This window comes from Ursus arctos, unplaced genomic scaffold (genome assembly GCF_023065955.2).
Source record: "Ursus arctos isolate Adak ecotype North America unplaced genomic scaffold, UrsArc2.0 scaffold_8, whole genome shotgun sequence".
NCBI lineage: Eukaryota > Metazoa > Chordata > Mammalia > Carnivora > Ursidae > Ursus > Ursus arctos.
In genome coordinates, this window is record NW_026623100.1 from 52,406,222 (window position 1) to 52,430,903 (window position 24,682).

The 24,682-nt window shown below is 41.5% G+C and overlaps 1 protein-coding gene across 2 annotated transcripts; it reads left to right on the forward strand.

Moving 5' to 3' along the window:
- Positions 1-4,717: 4,717 nt before the first annotated feature.
- LOC113241827 (cytochrome c oxidase subunit 7A-related protein, mitochondrial) lies at positions 4,718-23,321 on the forward strand. Of its 2 annotated transcripts, XM_044391402.3 has the most exons (4): positions 4,729-4,871; positions 18,541-18,582; positions 21,406-21,537; positions 22,475-23,321. In XM_044391402.3, exons 1-4 carry the CDS (start codon positions 4,800-4,802, stop codon positions 22,613-22,615), a joined length of 387 nt encoding a protein of 128 aa, XP_044247337.1. In that variant the 5' UTR covers positions 4,729-4,799; the 3' UTR covers positions 22,616-23,321. The 2 variants fall into 2 exon arrangements, with proteins under 2 accessions (XP_026335478.1, XP_044247337.1); XM_026479693.4 differs by lacking the exon at positions 18,541-18,582 and having other exon boundaries at positions 4,718-4,871.
- The last annotated feature ends 1,361 nt before the right edge of the window (positions 23,322-24,682 follow it).

Here is a 24,682-nt window from a genome sequence, read left to right on the forward strand (position 1 = left end):
CTCAGCTGCCATTCCCCTCCTTTGGGTGAGAAATGTGCCATTCAGACCCTCGACTCCGTCTGTGAAAACACGCCTTAACCAAGCTTTAATTGTTTTTCAATAATATCGGTATAATCTAGATTTCAGGTTTCAAAGACAAATTTGCACACCAGATAGGGCTTTATTGGACTCAAAGCCTAAGAGATGACAGCTGAGATTTCTAGTCTGCCCCATGAAAATTACCAAATAATTGCATGACAGGTGTCATCGTTCTGAAAAATCATAACACGTGTGTGGCTCTCCATTTTGTATTCCAATATTTTACCAGGGGGTGCTTGTCTTGGGGATATCACTAGCAGTTTTAAATGTTGGGGAAATGTTTCTCCTCTGCCTTCCTTTTTGCCAAAGAGAGGAAAAATAAAAGCCACAATAAAGAACTCATGACACTATTATACTCCATTTTCCACCAGGCAAACTACCTTAAAATGGACAAAATCCACATGCACAAACATGCTTCCCCAGGGGAGACACATTTTTTTTTAATATATTTATTTATTGGACAGAGAGACATAGCAAGAGAGGCAACACCAGCAGGCGGAGTGGGAGAGGGAGAAGCAGGCTCCCTGCAGGAAGCCTGATGCAGGGCTCGATCCCAGGACCCTGGGATCATGACCTGAGCTGAAGGCAGACACTTAACGACTGAGCCACCCAGGTGCCCCGGGGAGACACATTCTCGAGTTTGCAGATCTGGCAGCAAAGAAACAGTAAAGTGGGGGGAAGCAGGGCTTCCTGGAGGCCTATATTCTGGGGATGCCCTCCCCATGGTAAATCAGCCCAGAATGAATGCTCATTTCTTATGTTTCTGCTCCCCACTGGCGACACCCGAGCCAGGTGGCATATGAGCCTCTCTGAAGACAGAGAAGGATGGAAGGAATCAGCAAGAGGAGCCCACAATGACCTCAACGACTACAGGGCCCACATGCTTTAACTCGGACAGACCCACCGGGCGTCAATTTTTAAAAAGCCAATTCTTGGAAAATTGGAGAATTAAAAAACATTAAGAACTATTTCACATGGAGGCAGTTCCTATTTATATTCTGTACAAACCAATTTAAAATTTATATTGGTCTTCCATCCACTCCCGAGTGCTCTCCCAAAGCCGCCTGCCAGAGGCCATTAGCGCACAGTCCTCACAAATGGAGACACGGGCCGTCAGTCTGATTCACCCAGAGCCAGACCAGCATTTGCACTCACTCCAAATCATCTGGCGATTGACAAGCTTCTCTGCACTGGGAACTGTGGTCACTTCCCCTCAGAAAAGGATAGCGAACAACCTGAAGGGATCATGATATAAAGAAAGATCATGCTTTGAGGTTGGGCGGGATATGCAAATAAGAATGAGAATAGCTGGCTGAATTCAGTGCTGTCAGAGCGCTGTGTTTTATTTGAGAAATGAGACAAAATCTTCCTATGATCAGCCACTCCATGTGACATCCCAACCCACACTCTGCTACTGACATTTTACCTCCCACTGAACAGCCCGGCTGTTGTAACATTTTCAGGATTCTTAATTTATGTCTTGCAGGATCTAAAATCAGATGGCAGGAACTTTAGGAAAATAACCAATGTTGACAGGCACCTTTATACTTCAAGAAGCTGGTACACCTCAGTGCTGCTGAAAGTTGGGGAATGTTCTCTACTTTCTTTTTCCAATATATGTCCAGAAGACAGTAGAATGGAAGCAAAGAGCTGTCCTAAATCATTTAATTTCTCTTTTCAACCTAAACTCTATGAAAGCCCTTTCCTTCCACCTAATATCTCTTAGAAAGCTTATAACCCTTTCTCGGTATGAGTGATTGCAGGACTTAAAAGATTAACTGATAAAAAAGGTTAATTAATTGATGAATTTCAATTAGAGTAATCAAGAAAAGACTTCTACATATCATCAAGGGCCATGGAAAAGTAAAATGACTAAAAGGTAAGATCAGCGAGTTAACATTTGTGTAAGCTTTATAACTTACCGAACTATTGATTCTCAAAACACTAGTGAGGGAAAATACGATGATGATGATGATTCTTACTTTATAGAAGAGGCGAGTGAAGCTCACAAAATGGAAATGATGAGGTGCACATCGCTCAGCCTTGAAGAAACTGCAACTCAAACCCAAATTGCATCTTCTTTCCATTATCCCGCAATGTTGCTTTGTAAAAGGAGTGACTTCGGGTGAGCTGATCATATGAATGTGCCTGAAACCTTTGCTCTTCAGAGTACTGGCAGTGCTGAACACTTGGGGCTCTTGCGCTTACATCTGACAAGGTCAGGATGCTGGTGTAGACCCTAGATCTGGAACACTCAGCCTCCATCCTCTTCAGAATGGATTTGTTTCTTTCTCTATAATGCAGTGCTTAAGAGTACAGATTTTGAGCCAGATGACTAGTGCTACTAACAACTGACCTGCGCAAGTGACTTTTCTAGGCCTTTTCCAGGATGAAGGATGAAGATAATAATAGCACTTGCCCCATAGGATTGTTGTAACAATTAAATGAGTTTATTTGTGGGAAATGCTATGTAAAGGTTAGTTATTATCATCTATCGGTTTCCCACATGCTTTCATAAATGCATCAGAATATGCTTGTGAAAACCTGTAGTTCAATGATAAAGCTAAGAAAAGCTGTGCTCCATCCCTGGAGCTAGGAAACTGGTACACTCCTTTCATACAGTACCTTGCACATAACGGAGGCTTAAAAAAATCTTTATTATTATTGTTATTTTGAGTATAGTTGACACAGTATTACATTAGTTTCAGGTGCACAACATAGTTATTGGAGAAGTTAATATATTATGTTTACTGCAAGTGTAGCTACTGTCTGTTCCAAAAGATCACGATTATGATATCATTGCTATAGTCCTTATGCTCTGCTTTTTATTCCTGTGACTTACTTATTCAGTCTGTAACTGGAAGCCTGTATCACCCACTCCCCTTCACCTATTTAGCTCACCCCCTCCACCCCTCTCCTCTCTGGCAACCATCAGTTTGTTCTCTGTCTTTGTAGGTCTGATTCTCCTTTTTGTTTGCTTATTCATTTTACTTATTTTTTATTTTTAAAATATTGTATTCATTTATTTGAGAGAGAGAGCACGAGCAGGGGGAGTGGCAGGCAGAGGGAGAAGCAGACTCCCTGCTGAGCAGGGAGCCCGATGCGGGACTCCATCCCAGGACCCTGAGATCATGATCTGAGCTGAAGGCAGACACAACTGACTGAGCCACCCAGGCGCCCTCAAATTTTTTTTAGATGCCGCTTATGAAGAAATCATATGGTCTTTGTCTTTCTCAGTCTGACTTATTTCACTTAGCTTAATACCTTCTAGGTCCATCCATGAGGTCACAGATAGCAAGATCTCATTCTTTTTTATGGTTCTGTAATATTCCATTATATCTATTTATCCACACACACACACACACCCCACATCTTCCTTATTAATTTGTCTATTGATGGACACTTAGGTTGCTTCCATATCTTGCCTATTGTAAATAATGCTGCAATAAACAGGGGTGCACATTTATCTTTTATTTATCTTATCTATTTATGAATTAGTGTTTTCGTTTTCTTTGGGTAAATACTACTGGAATTATTGGATCATTTGGTATTTCTATTTTTTAAAAGATTTTGTTTATTTGAGAGCGAGAGAGCATGAGTGTGGGGGAGGGGCAGACGAGGATTCCCTGCTGAGGAGGGAGCCTGATGACTGGATGGATTCCAGGACCCTGGGACCATGACCTCAGCTGAAAGCAGACGCTTAACTGACTGAGTCACCCAGGAGCCCTGTATTTCTAATTAAAAAAAATCTTTAAATTGAACTAAAGTGAATACTACTGGAACTTAAAGTGGTAGTCCTGGCTCTTTCAGGCTCAAGGTACAAATTTTTCAGGTGTTTCTAATCTACCACCTTTCCACTCCCTCATTTATCTCAAAGGGCAGAGGCCTGGAAAAGAAGGAGTAACCAACCAATTCCCATAAAACTCAAGTAAGAGTAAAAACCAGTTCTGAGAAACTGCAAAATTTAGATCCTGGTGTCTTAAGTTTAGGTCGCAATATACTTCTTTCGCACAAAACCCAAGAGGTGTTCTTTATATTATTGGGGTGAAACCACTAACAACCCCCTGCACTACAAAACTCTCGGCAGAAGATTCCACATTTTCTTATTTGCTCCCCGATTCCCAGATTGCTAGACAAGCCTGGCCAATGTGTCCATACTCCGACTGAGTGAGAGCAGGGAGCTTCACCAGATGACCTAGGGAGGGGAGGAAAGAAATGAGACTGTGCAAGTTTTGGAAGCCTTCTACCCAAGGCCCAACTAGTGGCCCCTCAACTCTAGCTCTCCCCGCCCCTCCCGCCCCAGGCCCCGCCCCAGGCCCCGCCCCAGGCCCGCCCCACTCGACCCTGGAGAGTCCCTCAGCCTCCGGCCTGCTTCGCAGGGCGCTTGCGCATTTCTTAAGGCGTCTCGGCATTGCCCGAATCAAAATGTGCGCGTGTGGGTTGGGGGCGGGGGGAACTTCGTGCTTTCAACAGACCCCGCTACGGCCGCTTTCTGCGCTCTGCTAGAGCTGTTTTTTTTTGCCTTCTTGGTCCTGACACTTCGGTTTCTTTTTCCCTGATATGGCTGAAGAGGGCATGTTATAAATTAGGCGATCTCCGGGCAGCCCGTCTCCTGGCGCTGGGTCCTTGAGCTGAGACTTAAGGCGACGGCCGGGAAGGCAGGGTCCTTCTCTGGAGCAGTCGCGCAGGCAGCGGCTGCGGGAAGCCGGACACCGGGCGTCATGTATTACAAGTTTAGTGGCTTCACGCAGAAGTTGACTGGAACATGGGCTTCCGACGCCTATATCCCGCAGGTACCGGTAGCGCCGGGCCGTCTCGGACAGAAGTGGCCGCCCGAGCCTCTGCGCCTGGCAGTCGTGAGGCCGGAGCCCGGCGTAATTTCTGCCGGCGGTTTGGTTTGGCTCGCCCCGCACCTCTCGGCCCCTCTCTGCATCTGCTTGCAGCGGCCGTAGAGGCTGCTCATTCTGTAGCTGCTTCCCCGGCAGGGCTGGTCCGCCGCGGAAGTTGGGCCTGGCATTCAACTGGGGTCAAGGTGACCTCCGAGGTCGTTGCTTCTCGGTCGGGGGTGTCTTGTGGGGTCGGCGTGGCCCAGGATGCTACCCGGCAAGAGTCTGAAGTTCGGCTTTGTCTTTTGTAAGGAGGTTCCGCTTTTGGTCCCCTCAGTGCTCCGTTGGTAACCCGTGCGTAGCCCGAAAGCCGCATCAAAGCACGAGGTTGGAGAGCTGGGATGACAGCACAGAGGGAAGCCGTAGGGACTGGAGAGCCTGTATGATCAGAATTGGGGGACTTAAAGGGTTCTTTCAAATGTCCAGGTGAATCTGGGCAGTTACGTGCAACAGCCTTATGCTTCTCAGCTGTAAAATGGGTTGACTGCCGCTATTTGAGTCTAAAAAGTATTCTGAGTGCGCTCATTTTGCTAGTTGGAGTTCATTTTCAGTTGTAGACTTTTAAGAGCTAATATCCTTGTTTTGACGCTTTATTATGATCTTTATCAGGTTGCTTGATTTATTGTGAGCTTAGTTTCATCTAAGGCAACTTTAGTACAGATTGAATGAAGTGTGTCACGTCATTAGCCGTCTTTGGCAGGTGGTTGGTACTGGATAAGTGGTAGCTGTTCTCCAGAAGTTGAGTGTGAGATACCATCATGTTCCTAGTTGGAAAACTGGACTTGAATAGTAAGGATCCCAGGTGGGATGTCAAGGATGCTCTTTTGTTACCTCCTTCTTTTTCTGGGGGACACTGCAACTTGCCCAAGTAGGGACGATGTTTTAAGAGATTTCAGGGTCGCCTGAGTGGCTCAGTGGGATACGTGTCTGACTTCAGCTCAGGTCATGGTCTCGGGGTACTGGGATTGAGCCCCGAGGCGGGCTCCCTGCTCAGCGGAGAGTCTTATTCTCCCTCTTCCTCTGCCTGCCCACCCCTCCCCTCTCGTGCGCTTGCTCTGTCTCTCTCAGGTAAATAAAATCTTTAAAAACAGAGTGATTTCAGTCTAAGATTAGATTGCTGTTAATATCAACTAAGATAAAGGCATCTGGGTAGTTCAGTGGGTTGAGCGTCTGGCTTCGGCTCAGGTCATGATCCCAGGGTGCTGGGATCGAGCCCTGGAGCCCTGCGTGGTCGAGCTCTCTGCTCAGTAGGGAGCTGCTTCTCCCTCCCCCTCTGCCTGCTGCGCCCCCTGCTTGTTCTCTCTCTCTGCCAAATAAAGTATTTTTTAAAAAATTAAGATAGGGCAAAAGGGGCAAGTTTTGGGGGTTCGGGAGGAAGGGTCCAGGTTTATAAATGTTGAACTTGTGATGATGTCATGTAGTAGCTGGACTTAGGACTATGGAGTTTAATAGGTCTAGGTGTCTTCAGCCTGTAGTTGGTGGTAGAATCTGTGGTGGGGAAATCATATAGGGAAGAAAGGTGGGAATATGATTAGACTACAGAATCATGAAGGGGAGGGTAGAGGAGGAACATTTATCAAAAGAACAAACCAGGATTAGAAGGGAAACCAGTGTGGTGTCACTGAAGCCAAGTTGGTAATGAGGTCTAAAGAAGGAGTTGTCAACAGTGATTTATTTCTTCTGCAGGTTACAGGGGAATAGCCATTTCTATCATATTTGCTTCTATAGAAGAAGTGTATTTTTCAGTGCACTGATCTTAAACGTTGCAGTTTAATGAGTTTCGACAAATGCGTACACTGTAACCCATACCCCTATTAACATATAGGACAGTCCATCACCCCTAGAAGTTCCCTTCCCTATCCACCTTCCTATTGTGACCATTATAAATAAATAGTCTTGCTGTTTTTGAATTTCACATAAATGGAACCACACAGTACTCTTCCCCCCCATCAGTATTTTTGAGGTTCATTCATGTTACATGTATTAGTAGTTCCTTTTATTGCTGTGTAGGATTTCATTGTGTGAATATATCACAATTGATTTGTTTGTGGTTGTAGATGTTCTTTTATTTTTAGTTTTGGACCCGTCAGAGAGAGAGAGAGAGAGAGGAAAGAGAGAAAAAGAGAGCACGAGCGAGAGCGCGCGCACGCACAAGCAGGAGGAATGGCAGGCAAATGGAGAAGCAGGCTCCCCGCTGAGCAAGGAGCTGGATGTGGGACTTGATCCCAGGACTCAGGGATCATGACCTGAGCGGAAGGCAGATATTCAGCTGACTGAGCCATCCGAGCTGTAGATGTTCTTTTAATAGAATTTTAGCATAATCTAGGTTTTGTTACTTAGCGAGGAAGTAAAATTTTAGGCTAAGACTAGCATATTGAAATTAAATTGCCTCCAGAGCAGAGATTACTCTGAGATGCATGTGGTACAGGTAGGGCCTTCAGATTTCTAGTTCCTCTTAAATTGTATTTCTCTTGAGAATGTAAGTTCTTAGTTACTTAAGGATTTCTTTTTTTTTTTTTTTTTAAGATTTTATTTATTTATTTGACAGAGAGAGACAGCCAGCGAGAGAGGGAACACAAGCAGGGGGAGTGGGAGAGGAAGAAGCAGGCTCCCAGCAGAGAAGCCGGATGTGGGGCTCGATCCCAGAACGCCGGGATAACGCCCTGAGCTGAAGGCAGATGCTTAACGATGGCGCCACCCAGGCGCCCCTACTTAAGGATTTCTTACTCTGTGTTGAAAGAAGTGATTTTTGTCTAGGCTTTATATGCAGATTTCGGGATGCTTGTGACAGGCATCCCCCAAACCAGGTGTTCTGGCTTTGGTAATTAGTAGTACTTCGGTTTTTATTTATTTGAAAATGTCAGCACACTGTAAAATGTACATGTTTGTAACTTTCAATATTATGTAAAGTGAATAACCTAACATGTATTGAATAACCTGATATGGAAAAACTAGTTTTCTAACAGTGGTGCAGGTAGATATTTATAAATCAACTGATGGCAAGTAATTGTATGTTCCGGTGGTTGCTTGAAAAGCATTTTCCTTATCTTTTTGTGTCCTGTGTCAAAATAAATTGAGGCTGATAAACACATGTAAAGACGCTGAACATCATTAGTCATTAGGGAAATGCAAATCAAAACTACAGCGAGATACCACTTCACACCTGCTAAAATCAAAAGACAGACAACAGGTGTTAGTGAGAATGTGGAGACACTGGAACCCTACTATATTGCTGGTGGGAATGTAAAATGGTGCAGCCACTTTAGAAATAGTCTGGCAGTTTCTTAAAAAGGGAAACATTTTTACCTTATGACTCAACAATTGTAGTTAAGAGGGCAGAATGACATTCTAGATAAAGGGAACTGTGAGAGTGAAGGAGGGGAGGTGGTTGCAGGGGAATCATTGAGAGTAAGTTTAGCCGTGGTAGATGCAGATAGATGAAGGGTCTAGGGTGGTAGGACTTAATTTTGTGAGAAACAGGAATTTACAAAGAATCTTGATGCAGAAAGTTGTGGTAGAGTCTTGTCCAGAGGTTGAAACAAGGGCGTACTTCTTACCTTTAATAAAGGAGGGTTTATGATGGAGGAGCAAGTATCATGACAGAGCTATGCTTGAAAAGATAATATGACTTGGGAGAGATCAGTACTGGGGATGCCTGTTAAACCCATAAAATAGTTCAGGGTCTTCCGAGTGGGAAAGGAGAAAGAGAGGTCTGGGGGATAAGGATTTAGTGACTGATGAGGGAGATGGGGGGTGAGAAAGGAGGACTCCAGGATGACTGGTAATGAGAGGATGGTAGTGCTTTCCTTAGAAACTGAATAGGTTTCTGAGCAACTGGGTGAATTTTGGACCTGCAGAGTGTGATGTGTCCAGGAAACATGGAGGGGTGATATCTTGCTGGCAGTTAGAAGGGAAGAACTTGAGTTGCTGCAGATTGAAACTTGTTTCTAGTCCTAAATCAGAGTGAATTCACATCAGTGCATTGAAAAATTCTATCATTTAAAAGTTAAAAAAATTTGTCTAATTCTCTTATTTCTCTACCCTCCTCCTTCTCAAACCTAAAAGGTAGAAGAAAAGGGAAACTTGGGCCAGTCAACTTCGAGGGGAAAAAAATCAAGTTGACTTTGCTCTTTAAAAATTTGGAGCAACTAGGGGCACCTGGCTGGCTCATTTGGTGGAGCATATGACTCTCTGATCTCGGGGTTCTGATTTGGAGCCCTGCATTGGGTGTAGAGATTACTTAAAAATAAAATCTTAAAAAATTTTTTTGGAGCAACTAAATTATACTAGGAAGAACTCAACAGCTAAATGTGGTTGCTGTTGAATGGCTCTTAATTGCAGAGGTAGTGATTGTGTAAATAGCTAAGAGATTTGATATTAAAAAGCAAAACCTGTGATTTCCACTTGGTCTGCAGTCCACTATTTTAAGAACAGCATTCACTAGTTTTCTCATTTGTGGGAGGTGTGGGAGGCTGTGCCATCAACTGCTGATTTGATTTACATGACTTTGGTTCTGAAATATTTAAGTCTACATTGTGGTGAAGCTATAGCTTATTTATACATTCAACAGATATTTACTGAATGTGCTGTTCGCTTTTTCAAGTCTTGGGAAGTGGGAGCAGTGAACAAAACATGCCAAAACCCTGCCTTCGTGAGGCTTCCATTGCAGTAGGGGTAGACACAGTAAACAAAGTAAAATTCAGTATGTTAGGTGCTGATAAGTGCTGTGGAGGAAAAAAACCAGGAACAGGTGATAGGTTGTTGGCAGGGTAAGGGGGAGGACATGCAGTTTAAAAGGGTGGTAAGGAAATGTCTTGCTGAGAAGATGACACATGGGCAAAGACCTGAAGGAGGTGAGGTGGATACCCAGAGAAGAGCATGCTAGGTAGAGGGAACAGTGCCTGGTGCGTGGGAGGTTTAAGGGGCTCGTCTATGGGACTGGGGTAGAGAAAGGGGATGATGTAAGTGGTAGGGTGGTGGGGTTTGAGGGGTGTATCTCGTGGCCCTGGAAGTCATTGTAAAAACTTTGGGTTTTGCTCAGCAAGATAGGAGGCTTTTGGAGAGGTTTGAGCTGAGTAGTGACCTCTGCAATCACTGCTTGCTGCGTTAAGAGTAGACCGTGGGGTGGCAAGTGTGGAAATGGAAGGAGGGTGATCAGTTGGGAGGCTGTTATCAAAATCCAGAGGTTTGGACCCCTGGTGGAGATGGGTAAGAAGTGGTCAGATGATGAGTGTATTTTGAAGGTAGAGCCAAAAGGATTTGCAGTGCGTGAGCAGTATTAAAAATGGTTCCCGGCACCTGGGTGGCTCAGTCCGTTAAGCATCTGATTCTTCATTTTGGCTTAGGTCATGATCCCAGGGTCCCAGGATCAAGCCCTGCATCAGGCTTCCCCCTTAGCGGGAGTCGTCTTCCTCTGACCGCCCCCCCCCACTCTGCTTTTGTATCTTTCTCTCTCTCACTCTCTCTCACTCTCTCTCACTCTTATTCTTTAAAATAAATAAAATCTTTGAAAAAAATCATCTGTAACATGGGATGATAATACCTCATTTACAGGGTTAATGTGAAAAGTAAATTTATTTACGAAGATTATGTAGGATCCTGAAAAAAAATGCTTATTATAAATGAAAACAGAATGTAGAACTTTTTTTTTTTTAAGATTTTATCCATTTATTTGACAGAGCGTAAGCAGGGGGAGTGGCAGAGGAAGAAGCAGGCTCCCCGATGAGCAGGGAGCCTGATGGGAGGCTCAATCCCAGGACCCTGGAATCATGATCTGAGCCCAAGGCAGACACTTAACCGACTGAGCCACCCAGGTCCCCTAGAATGTAAAATTTTATACTGTGACTTTATAGATGTTAAAGTACACCTATGAGAAAAGATTGAAGGAGAATATACAACTCTTAATAGTTAATGGGATAAGATACTGGGATTATTGGTAACTTTAAAATTCCATATTCCGAACTTTTACAGTATTATAAATGGAAATACGGAATTATTTAAAACCATGGAGATGATTGATATTCCTTTTTTCAGATGATACTGTTCAAAAACTTTGCTGTAGTTTTGAATCACTTGATGGGTGAATAAACACTGAGCGATTAGATATAATCCTTTCTAAAAATGCTTTTACATTAGTCCTGTCAAAACAAGAATTTAACTTCAAACCATTTTCAGAGCTGCTTGGTAGAAAGAGTTTTTTAAATTTTTGCATTCAAGGGGAAATGATCCTTATAGGAGAAAATCCAAACTCACAGAATAAAGGAGTGTGTTAAATTCTTCAAAGAGATACTTTCTTACCTTCTTATCTCAGTAGTTAGGGCCTGTCTTCCCATCTCTAACTCCTTCTGAGTCTGAGTGTATTATATACTAAATTTAGTATATAAATAATAATATAATAAACTAGCAGCTTACTCATGAAACTCTTTAAATCAATTGTTGCCTTTAAGCAATAGTTGAGAGGGGCAGTGGGGGCAGGTAGTGGAATACTTAAAATCCCAAGGCCTGGACTTTAGAGGGGCTTGAGTTTCAACACTAGAGTCCATTCTTTTTGCTACATGATCTTGGGCAAGTTGCCTTCTCTGATCTAGTTTTCTTTATAAAATGGGAAAAGTAACATCTTGGTAGGGTTGCTGGCAGGATTAAATGAGATGATGTGTGTGAAATGCTTGACCGGTTGTTGGGCATATAAGAAAGGCTGAGTACGTAATTAGTGAATGTTATTCCATAACATTAATATCCATAATGGCAGGGATTGTATCTGTCTTATTCATCGTGTATTTTCAGTATAGAGTAAGTGCTCAGTCATATATGCTGAATGAGTGAATGCAGTGCAGGAAAAAAGTCCACGGTTCATTCCCATTTGTGGGACTGTGTCAAAGAAACGGAAACCAGGTTTACTTTTGGGGGTGGTTATTTGACGTATAGTTGATTTACAATATTAGTTTCAGGTGTACAACGTAGTGATTGTACAGTTATATACATTACAAAATGCTCACCACAGTAAGTGTACTTATCATCTGTCACCTTACAGCATTATTGACTGTATTCTGTATGGTGTATTTTTTATCCTCCTGACTTATTTTATAACTGGGAGTTTGTACCTTTTAATTTCCTCCACCTCTTCTCCTTCTCCTCATCCCCCCACCCCCTTGCCCCCTGGCAGCCATCAGTTCTCTGTATTTATGGGTCTATTTCTATTTTTTGTTTTACTTTTTAGATTCCACACATAAGTGAAATAATATTTGTTTTTTTCTGACTTATTTCACTTAGCATAATACCAGGTTGTTGCCAGTGGCAATATCTTATTTTCATGGCTGAGTATTATTCTGCTGTATATATACACCACGTCTTCTTTATTCATTCATCTCTTGATGGATACTTACATTGCTTCCATATTTTGGCTATCGTAAATAATGCTGCAATAAACATAGGGGTGCACATATCTTTTTGAATTAATATTTTTATTTTCTTTGGGAAAATACCCAGAAGCAGAATTACTGGTTTGTATGGCATTTGTATTTTTAATTTTTTTGAGGAACCTCCATACTGTTTTCCATAATGGCTGCACCAATTTATATTCCTATGAACAATGCATGAGGGCTGCCTTTTCTCTATATCCTCTACATACCTTGTTATTTCTTGACTCTTTGATACTAGCCATTCTCATTGTGGTTTTGATTTGCATATCCCTGATACTTAGTGGTGCTGAACATCTTTTCATGTGTCTTTTGGCCATCTGTAAGTCATCTTTGGAAAATGTGTGTTCAGGTCCTCTGTACATTTTTTTTTTTTTTTTGGTATTGAGTTGTATAAGTTCTTTATATATTTTGTGTATTAACCCCTTATTGGATAGATCATTTTCACATAATCTTCTCCCAGTCAGTAGGTTGCCTTTTTGTTTTGTTGGTTTCCGTCACTGTGCAAATGATTTTTAGTTTGCTGTAGTCCCAGTTGCTTATTTTTGCATTTGTTTCCCTTACCTGAAGAGACAGATTCAGAAAAATATTGCTAATACTGATGTCTAAGAGATTACTGTGTATGTTTTCTTTTTAGGAGTTTATAATATCAGGTCTTACATTTGGGTTTTAATCCATTTTGAATTTATTTTTTGTGGGTTTTTTGTTTCCTTTGGTTTTTGTTTTGTTTTCAAATGATCCTTATTGAAGTATTTTTCTTGTAGCTCTTAACTAGCTGGGCATTCCACTGCACCACTTTTGAAGTCATCTATGATGTCATGAGGGTGGTGGCCATCAACATTGCAGTCCACAGACTGGGCAGTCCCCATGATCTCTTCAAAGGTTCCAGAGGGTTCTGTGGGTAAAGATTGGTGCCACATCTGTCGTGCAGTGTTGACAATCTCACGAAAAGTGTATTTCCACTGTGCTTAATGTTTTTCTGCTTCTGTCTCTTGGCTGTTCATTGAGGGCTTTTATTATCAGGGCAGGGGCAGAGGTACCATTTCATTCTGGGCCTAAGTATATGATACAACTTTGATCTCGTTAAGGTCGAACTTAGGTGGCATGGTGGAGGTGGCTCGTGTTGGATGAACCCTGATTCAGGATGACCTAAGACAGTTGCACCTTTGTCTCCTCCTAGTCTAAAGCCAAATGCTCCTTTTTTTTTTTTTTTTTTTCTTGATTTAAAAAAAAAAAATCTCTATGCCCAGGGCGCCTGGGCGGCACAGTCCTTAAGCGTCTGCCTTTGGCTCAGGGTGTGATCCCAGCGTTCTGGGATCGAGCCCCACATCAGGCTCCTCCTCTAGGAGTCTGCTTCTTCCTCTCCCACTCCCCCTGCTTGTGTTCCCTCTCTCGCTGGCTGTCTCTGTCTGTCAAAATAAATAAATAAAAATCTTAAAAAAAAAAAACAAAACTCTATACCCAACATGGGGCCTTGAACTCACAACTCTTGAGAACAAGTCACATGCTTTGCTGACTGAGCCAGCCAGGAGAGAGAGAGAGAGAGAGAGGGAGATAGATAGATAGATAGTGTGGTGGGAGGGGGGGAGGGAGAGAGAATCTGGAGCAGACTCCACACTGAGCGCAGAGCCTGAGGTGGGGCTGGATCCCACAACTGCAAGTTCCTGACCTGAGCTAAAACCAAGAGTTTGATGCTCAAGTGACTGAGCCACCCAGCACCCCCAATTTCATTCTTTTGCATGTAGCTGTCCAGTTTTACCAGCACTATTTATTGAAGAGGCTGTCTTTTCCCCATTGTGTATTTTTGTTTCCTTTGTTGTAGATTAATTGACCATATAAAGAATGGTTTTATTTCTGGGCTCTCTATTCTGTTCCATTGATCTCTATTTTTGTGCTAGTACCATACTGTTTTGATTATTACAGCTTTTGGTATATCTTGAAATCTGAGATTGTGATACCTTCAGCTTTGTTCTTCTTTTTCAAGATTGCTTTAGCCATTTGGAATCTTTTGTGGTTCCATAGAAATTTTAGGATTATTTTTTCTTCTGTGAAAAATGGTATTGGTATTTTGATAGGGGTTGCATCGAATCTATAGGCTGCTCTGGGTAGTATGGGCATTTTAACAATATTCTTCCAATTAATGAGCGTGGTATATCTTTCCATTTATTTGTGTCTTCACTTTCTTTCATCATTGTCTTAATAGTTTTCAGAGTACAGGTCTTTCATCTCCTTCATTAAATTTATTCTGTAGGTATTTCATTTTTTGATGTATGTGGGATTGTTTTCTTAATATCTCTTTCTGCTACTTTAGTATTAACATATTGAAATGCAACACGTTTCTGTATATTTTGTATCCTGCAGCTTTACTGAATTCATGTATTCTAATAGTTTTTTGGTGGAATTTTTAGTGATTTATTTATTTATCTATCTATTTATTTATTTATAAAGATTTTTATTTGACAGACACAGCAAGAGAGGGAACACAAGCAGGAGGAGTGGGAGAGGGAGAAGCAGGCTCCCCACTGAGCAGGGAGCCTGACACAGGGCTCAATCCCAGGACCCTGGGATCATGACTTGAGCTGAAGGCAGACGCTTAATGACTGAGCCACCCAGGCGCCCCTTTTAGTATTTTTTTTTTTATATGTAATAACATGTCAGCTCTAAATAGTGAAAGTTTTGCTGCTTTCTTACCACTTAGGATGCCTTTTATTTTTTTTTCTTGTCTGATTGCTGTGGCTAGGACTTCCAGGACTGTGTTGAATAAAAGTGGGGAGAAGAGAAATCCTTGTTTTGTTCCTGATCTTAGAGAAAAAGCTTTTACTTTTCACCATTATGATGTTAGCTGGTGGATTTATCATATATGGTCTTTATTATATTGAGGTATGTTTCCTCTAAAAACCCACTTTGTTGAGAGTTTTTATCATAAATGGATGTTGAATTTTGTCAGATGTTTTTTTGTGCATCTGTTAAGGTGATCATGTGATTTTTATTCTTCATTTTGTTAATGTTGTGTATCATGTTGATTGATTTTTGTGCATATTGAACATTTCTGCATCCTGGAATAAGTCCCTCTTGATCGTGGTGAATGATCTTTTTAATGTATTGTTGAATTCAGTTTGCTAAATTTTGTTGGGTATTTTTTTGCATCTGTGTTCATCAGAGATACTGTCCTGTAATTTTCTTTTTTGTATTGTATTTGGTTTTGGTATCAGGGTAGTATTGGCCTCATAGAATGAATTTGGAAGAATTTCTTCCTCTTCTATTTTTTGGAATCGCTTGAGCATGACAGGTATTAACTCTTCTTTAAATGTTTATAGATTTTATCTGTAAAGTCATGTAGTTCCTGGACTTTTGTTTGTTGGAAGTTTTTTGTTCACAGATTCACTTTCTCTGCTAGTAATTGGTCTGCTCAGAGTTGCTATTTCTTTCTGATTCAGTCTTCGAAGATTGTATATTTCTAGAAATTTATCCATTTCTTCTGTGTTGTCCAGCTTGTTGGCATATAATTTTCATAGTAGTCTCTTATAATCCTTTGTATTTCTGTGGTGTTAGTTGTAACTTCTCTTTCATTTGTGATTTTGTTTGAGCTCTTTTTTCCTTAAGTCTGCTAAAAGTTTATCAGTTTTATCTTTTTGAAGAACCACTTCTTAGTTTCATTGTTTTTAAGTCTCCATTTAATTTATTTCTGTTATAATCTTTGTTATTTCCTTCTTTCTGCTAACTTTGCTCTTCATTCTTTTTCTAGTTCCTTTAAGTGTAAAGTTAAATTTGTTTGAGATTGTTCGTGTTTCTTGAGGTAGGCCTGTATTACTATAAACTTTCTCTTAGAATTGCTTTTGTTGCAAGGCCAAGATTTTGAATCATTGTTTCCATTTTCATTTCTCCCTGTATCTTTACAGTTTCCTCTTTGATTTCTTCCTTGATCCATGGATTGTTTAGGAGCATGTTGTTTAGCCTCCATGTGTTCGTGTTTTTTTCCAGTTTTTTTCCTATAATTGATTTCTAGGTTCATACTGCTGTGAATGAAGAAGATGCTCCATCTTCTTAAATTTGAGACTTGTTTTGTGGCCTAACATGTAATCTGTCCTGGAGAATGTTCCAGGTGCACTCGAAAACTATGTATATTCTGCCGCTTATGGGTGGAATGTTCTGTAGGTATCTGCTAGGTCTGTCTGGTCTAATGTTATTTAAAGCCACTGTTACCTTATTGATTTTTTTGTCTGGATGCTCTATCCGTTGATATAATTGGGGTGTTAAAGCCCCCTACTATTATTGTATTACTGTCTGTTTCTCCCTTTCTCTGTTAGTATTTGCTTTGTATATTTAGGTGCTCCTGTGTTGGGTGCATAGATATTTACAGTTGTTGTATCCTCTTGTCGGATTAATCCCTTTATATAATGCCCTTCTTTGTCTCTTTACAGTTTTTGTTTTAAAGATTACTTTGTCTAATATATTTTACCATCCCAGCTTTCTTTTTGCTTCCATTTGTGTGGGGTATTTTTTTTTTTTTTTTACATCCCTTCACTTTCAGTTTGTACTTGTCTTTATGTCTGAAGAGAGCCTCTTGTAGGCAGCATATAGATGGCCCTTGTTTTTTATTCATTGAATCACCCTTGTCTTTTGATTGGAGTATTTAGACCATTTACTTTTTTTTTCTTTTTTAAGTAGGCTCCACCTTCAGCCTGGAGCCCAGCGTGGGGCTCAAACTCATAACACTGAGATCAAGACCTGAGCTGAGATCAAGAATTGGACTTTTAACTGACTGAGCCACTGAGGTGCCCCATTGTTTTAGACCATTTACACTTAAAGTAATAATTTACAGGTGCCATTTTGTTAATTGTTTTCTGGTGGTTTTTGTTTTTCTTTTTTCTCCTGGCTCTTCCCTTGTAATTGGTGACTTTAGTGTTTTGCTTGGATTCCTTTCTTTTTATTTTTTTGTGGATTTTTTTCTTAGTTTTTGGTTTCTGGTTGGCTTTAGGTTCATATATAGCATCTTAAGTATATAGCAGTCTGTAGTAAGCTGATGGTTGCTTAAATTCGAACACATTCTAAAATCACTACATATTAACCTCCCCCATGCATGTATATGATGTCATATTCTACATCTTTATTTTGTGAATCTCAACAAATTTTATAGATGTAATTGATTTTATTCATCTTTTAACTTTCATCCTAGTTTTATAAGTGATTAATTTACTACCTTTATTATATGTTTGCTTTTACCAGTGAAGTTTTTTTGTTTTGTATTTTTTTCTAGTTTTGGCCTTTTTTTTTCTGCTTAAAGTCCCTTTAATATTTCTTCTAAGTCTGTTTAAGTGGTGATGAACTCCTTTAACTTTTATTTGTCTGGAGAAACTCCTATTTGTCCTTAAGTTCTGAATGATAATCTTGTGAGGTAGAGCATTCTTGGTTGTATGGTTTTTCCTTTCAGTGCTTTGAATATATTGTGCCACTGTCTTCAGGCCTGCACAGTTTCTGCTGAAAAATCTATAGCCTCATGGGGTTTTCCTTGTACACAACTAGTTCCTTATTTCTTGCTGCTTTTAAGATTCTGTCTTTAATCTTTGACATTTAGTTTGTTGTGTGTCTTGGTATGGACCTTCTTGGGTTCATCTTGTTTGGGGCTCTCTCTGCTTCCTGGACCTAGATGTCTGCTTTTCCCAGGTTAGGGAAATTTTCAGCTGTTATTTCTTCAAATAAGTTTTCTGCCCTTTTCTCTTTTTCTTCGGGGACCCCTATAATGTGAGTATTAGTGTGCTTGACATTGCCGCAGAGGGTCCCTTAGCCTGTCTTCATTTTTTTCTTATTCTTCTTTGTCTTTGCTGTTCAGTTTGGGTGCTATTTTCCTGTCTTCCAGATTGCTAATCTGTTCATCTGCATCTTCTAATCTGCTTTTGATTCGCTCTAGTGTGTTTTTCATTTCAATTATTGTATTCTTCAACTCTGGTCCTTTTTTATGTCTTTTATCTCTTTGTTGAGTTCTTTTACACTCTTCTTTCAACTTCAGTGAGCGTCTTTATGACCATCACTTTGAACTCTTTATCAGGTCATTGCTTATCTCCATTTTATTTAGTTCTTTTTCTGACGTTTTGTTCTTTTCTTTGGAGCATATTTCTTTTTCTCAGTTTGTTTGACTTTCTGTGTTTGTTTCTATGAATTAGGTGAAACGGCTACCTTCCCCAGTCTTGAAGGAGTGGCCTCAGGTAGGAATGTCCCTTCTGTAGACTGTATGTATCTGGTGGCTTTGGCTGGCTAGAGCTGTAGTGGGCGCAGGCTCAGGGTGCATTCTTTGGGTCTGCCCTGTGGGATGGTGGGAACTGGAGCAAGTTCAGGCCAGGTGGTTCGGGAGTGGTTGGGTCCAGCGCTGCCCTGGTGGGATGGCAAGAGCTGGGTCAGGCTCAGGCTGGGTTGTCCTCAGGCCCTCCACCCTGGGACTCTGTAGTGGGATGGCTAGAGCTGGGGCAGGATGGGCTGGGGTGCTCTGCGTAGGAAGTGCCCTGGCTGGATGGCTGCTGCTGAAGCAGGTGTGGGCCAAGGGTGTCCCAGGGTGTTTTGTGCCTGGGCCACCTTGCTGAGCTACTGAGGGCTGTAGTTGGTGCAGGCTGGGGTGTCCTGGTTTGTGCTGTGCTGGGGCAGCCTTGGTGGGATGGTTGGAACTGAGGCAGGTGCATGTGGTGGAGGATGCCTTTGGTGGACAGCTGGAGCTGGTGTGGGCTGGGGGCTGGGGCTGGAGGCTGCAGGCTGGCTAACATGCCCGCTCCCGTCTGCACTATCAAGGCAGAGGGGGAACGTGAACAATGGTGCTTGCTAGCACCTTCTAACCATAGAGAGTTCCAGTGGTTCTCCCACCATGTAGCAGTTGCTCTAGCATTAGTATATGGGGTTTCCTTCACTTAGTCTATTTGCCTTTTATTTTATTTTTTTAAGATTTTATTTACTTGAGGGAAAGAGAGTGAGAGAGAGAGAGCACGGGGTGGGGGGCGGGGAAGAAGGGTCAGAGGGAGAAGCAGACTCCCCACTGAGCAGGGAGCCCGGTGAGGGACTTGATCCTGGGACTCCAGGATTATGACCTGAGCCGAAGGCAGGCGCTTAACCCACTGGGCTATCCAGGCGCCCTCTGTTTGCCTTTTAAACCACTGTGTTTTTGCCATGCCCCAGATTGGGTGAATCTGTGTGTGTGCACCTGTCAGTGCTATCCCACCCTGTTGCAGTCCTTAGCATCAGGTGGGATTCCTGTTGTTACCCGATCTCTGTCTCCTGCCATTCTCTGTGTGATCCCTCTATCCTTCGCTGCGCAGAAGCTGTTCAGTCAGCCTGCGGTTCTTCAGGAGGAACTGCTCTCTGGGTGTAGGTGTAGATTTGGTGTGTTCCTGGGAGGAAATGAGTTCAGGATCTTTTTGTGCTGCCATCTTGGACCGAAACCAAGTTTGCTTTAATGCTTTTTTGTTGCCCTGTTGATCTTAATGCTTGCCTGGTGGGAGTATCATTGAAGCTTTCAATATATGATCTTTAGAATAAGTCTTGTCAGTTATATGTAAATTTTATTTCTTTGAAGAGATTAAGGACCAGGGGTCTGACAATGCTGTTAATTTGAGCAAAGGATTTTCTCTTTCATCTGTAAAATGAAAGAGGCTGAGCTTGAACTCTACTTCCTAACTTTAAATTTTTACTTTTTGTAGTTAGAATTTAATATAAAAGGATGTGATTTTATTGATTTGTAACTCTTAGCTCCTATCTTAATCTGCGGGTTATTTTGGAAGAACCATCTCTATACCTGCCACTGTAGCTTTACTCCATCAGATAGAAAACCGGAGTTCCCCTTAGGTTCTTCTTTTTTGTTTTAATAGCTTTATTGAGATACAATTCACATACCATACATTCACTCTTTTAAAGTGATAACTTGTGGTTTTTAGTGCGTTAATAGATACTCTGCAAACATTACCACATTAATTTTAGAGTGTTTTCATCACCTCCAGAAGAAATGTGTACCCTGCAGTTATCACCCCCCTGTTGCTCACCTCCCAGCCCTAGGCAGCTGCTAATCTACTTTCTGTCTGTGTTGAATTTCTCATTTTGGACTTGCATATGAATGGGGTCATATGAGTTGTGGTCTTTTTGACTAGCTTCTTTTACTCGGCGTGTTTTTAAGGGCTATCCTTGTTGTAGCCTGTGACAGTACTTCATTTTTCTCCCCCTTTAGGTTCCTTTTAAGCCTGAGTGTTCTTCTGTCCACGTGGCCCAGGGAGCTGCTAATCGCAAATTTGTGTTCACCCCCGATGTCATTCAGTTTGTATTTATTGACTATGTGCTGTGTGCTGCTTTAGGCACGTAGTGTCTCATGCAGTCTTTTCAGTGGTAGATCCCAGTACTTTTATATACATGTCACAGATGAGAACGCTGAATTTCCTTTATTTTTACTATATCTGTTTAACTTACAGGTTTATTAATGCTGGAAGGTTCAATTACTCTAATCGTTTTGTTTTGTTTTCTGGTCCTGAAAGACAAGTCTGTTACCATTACAGGCTCTTCCAGATTGAGATGTTCCTTTACTGTGTGTCTGGGCAGTTTCTGATGTCTACTCTGGAGTTAGAGATAACATGTTAGTATGTCAGCTCACCCAGAGGAGAAAAGGGACAGCCAGGTCTCTTTGGAAATCTAACCAAAAATTCATATAGGTTATAAATGTTTTACTTATTTGGTAGGAAGAGAGACGTAATAGTTATTTCTGGAAGCCCAGATTGGATTTTTGCGGTGGTTTGCTTCCTCTCCTCCCCCAACCCCATCTTAATGGCAGGGAATTCTTCTCGATGGGGTTTGCTGTGGGAAAGTAGACTAAGGTATTTTGTTGAAACTTTAAGGACTTTAAATCTTAAAATTAAAGGCCTTGTCACGCAGACTTGGAGAGCCTTTCCTTCCTTCTTGTGTGGTTGAATTACTGCCTCCACGATTCCAGACAGCCTGCTTGTTGAAAGGTTGTTCATAAGCCCAGGCATGCTTTCAACTTGACATTTTCCTTTTTCCTACAGGGATTAAGGCCTGTGGTTTCCACAGAAGCACCGCCTATCATATTTGCCACACCAACCAAACTGAGTTCTGATTTTGCTGTATATGATTATGCTGGGAAAAACAAAGTTCCAGAGCTCCAGAAGTTTTTCCAGGTGAGAGAAGACACTAGAACAGACACTAGAGAATAAGTTGTTACTTTGGCAATGAGTTTTCTTCTAGTTGTTTTCTGCTTGCTTGATATTAAAATTCACTGAGCTGTTAGAAGTAGAGGAGGCTCTCTTGGGTTTGCTGATCAACGGAGAGAAGCTAGAATTGGATTTTAAAATATTACTAACGGTAATCTACATACAGATAATTGAGAGGTCAGTGACCCAGCTGCATCTCAGGTGCTGTGGGGGTGGCAGTGTCTGTCACTGCTGTTGCTAGATGATAGCTTCCCCATCCTCAAAAATATGTGCAGATTCAGGACTGGCCTGGGGACTTTTGGTCAGTTTAATCCCTTTTTATCCGGTAAGTAAGACTTGATTGGGCATTTGGGGTCTTGAGTTACTTTGGGGGAGGGAGTTTGGAGACTGTGCAAAATAATGGTTTCAGCATTTTATGGAGTTTCTTTTCTAAACACGGGTTTAACAGCTTAACGGAAAAAAGCTGAATACAAAATGGACTAGAGCCTGTTAACTGAGCTGGTGCGCTCAGACATCATTGACTAATGATCGGAAGTCAAAGTAAATGTGGGCATTGCTTGCGCCTGCGGTCATTTAGCTGTGGGTTACCTTTGCCTTTCAAAGAAATCCACCCGTGCTGCTTTCCTGATTAAGCAATACATGATAAATTTCTTAGAAATGTGAAATTTGTTGCATGCGTGTTCCTGAGGCTCCATTTTGGAGAAGGCTTTGGCCCTACAGGCTGTGGCTGCATTTGTAAGAAAACGTATACCGCTCTTTCTGTCAGCATTCTAACGGATTAGGGCTTTTTCCACTACAGTGTGTTGATGGATTAGTTTTAAACTAGAGACATTTGTTCTTGATTAGCCTAAACTGTAAAATCTTTTTATTATTAACCATGTCCTTGATAATTCTTGCTTTCCAGAAATCCGATGGTGTGCCCATCCACCTGAAACGAGGCCTGCCTGACCAAATGCTCTACCGGACCACCATGGCGCTGACGCTTGGGGGGACCATCTACTGCTTGATCGCTCTCTACATGGCTTCGCAGCCCAGAAACAAATGAGCTAGGCTGCAGAGGACTGGTTTGCTTTTTGGCATAAACCCTTTGAATTTTCATTTTTTCACTGCTCTGTAAACATTTTTTTTACTTGAGTGGTTTACTTAACATTTTCCCAGACAAATAGGAAGATATTAAGGCAATATTTTGGTTTGTTTATGAAATGCACATGGTCAGAGCTCATTGGACAGTTAAAACTATTGTTTAAAGAAATGCTGCTGCTCTTTGGGCTCCTGATTTCCCTGGAGGTTCTGGAGGAAGGTTGTGCATATGCTCATTGACAGCGGTCTGTGCTGGGGTCCTTAGGGACTCACAGTGGTGTTTTTGAGCATGGGGTGCAGAGGCCTTTCTGGATTTGGATGTGATTTAGGAAGGAAGAGAGAAACCAAGGCCAGGAGCATGAAATGGGGGTTTTTCCTTCTTGCAGTAAAATGTTAAGAAAAATTATTTGCAGCCTGCCTCTGTTCATTGTACAGTTTGTTTTCAAGGGTTATTTGCCTCATCTCAGATCTTTAGTGAAATTTTATGTGCGATTGTTATGTATTTATTCCACCTCGGGAACAGAAAACACCTGTTTAGTGTTGCACTTCAGACCAGTGTGTTTTATTAATGCAGCTGTGACACAAAGTCTCCTTTACCTTTTCAAAATGTTATGGCTTTAAATTATGATTTATTTTGATTGTGGAATAAATACATGAATGAAAAATCTCAATTTTGAAGTCCTTTTGAATGACCTTTCCGAATACTTTCAGAATACCAGAGGCATCTTAAACCTGAGTCTCATTTCTTTCTTTTTAATTAGGCACCAGATAATCTTTACAAAATGGTTCCTCAAAGTCAAGTAATAGGCTAATGGCATGTTGATGATTACCATATGGTTCCTTCTAAGAAACAAGCTTGCCCCTTAGTGAAATGTGCCTGTAACACACAGTTCATTTAGACATTAATTTCCTGTGCTGTCACAATCAGTAGACTTCACGTACGCTATATTAATGCTGAGAAAAGGTAGGATTTTATTATATATAAAGCGGTAGTCTCTATCTTGCTGTAGCAAGGAACAGTGACCTTTTACTGAGGATAAAATTAACACCCAGTAGCATCCTCACAGGCTGGCAGGCCCTTGTCTGTACAGATCTAAACTTTAGTCTTCTCTGGTATTTGCTCCAAGTTTTTATTTTGAAAAACTTCAGACTACAGAAAGATTATAAGGACCGTACAGTATACACCTGCATATCTTTCACTTAGCAATATATTGCCACCTTTGCGTTTTTTTGCTCTCTCACAAATGCAGGCACACATAATGTATGTAAATACACATTTGTTCTTTGCTGAATCAATTAAGATTAAGTTATGGAATTATGATAATTCAGCCATAAATACTTAGGCAGTATCTTAAGAATAAGGACTTTTTCCTTCGTAACCATACTATAGTTCTCACACTCAATTTAACATTGATATTCTATATTTAAATTTCCCCAGGCATCCCAATGATGTGTCCTTTATAGTTTTTAAAATAACAGCTTTATTGGAATATAATTCACATACCATATTCACCTATTTTATTATTTTTTTAAAGATTTATTTATTTGAGAGAGAGAGAGAGAGTGCATGCATGAGTGAGGAGGGCCAGAGGGAGAGGGACAGAGAGCCTCTCAAGCAGACCCCGTGCTGAGTGTGGAGCCCTATAAGGGCTCGATCTCACCACCCTGAGATCATGACCCGAGCTGAAATCAAAAGTTGGACATTTCAGCTGACTGAGCCACTCAGGTGCCCCTACAATTCACCTATTTAAAGTGTGTAATTCAGTGGTTTTTACTGTATACAGAGTTGTGCAACCATCACCACAATCAATTTTTTTTAAAAGATTTTATTTATTTATTTGACAGAGATAGAGACAGCCAGCGAGAGAGGGAACACAAGCAGGGGGAGTGGGAGAGGAAGAAGCAGGCTCATAGCGGAGGAGCCTGATGTGGGGCTCGATCCCATAACGCCGGGACCACGCCCTGAGCCGAAGGCAGATGCCTAACCGCTGTGCCACCCAGGCGCCCCACCACAATCAATTTTAAAACATTT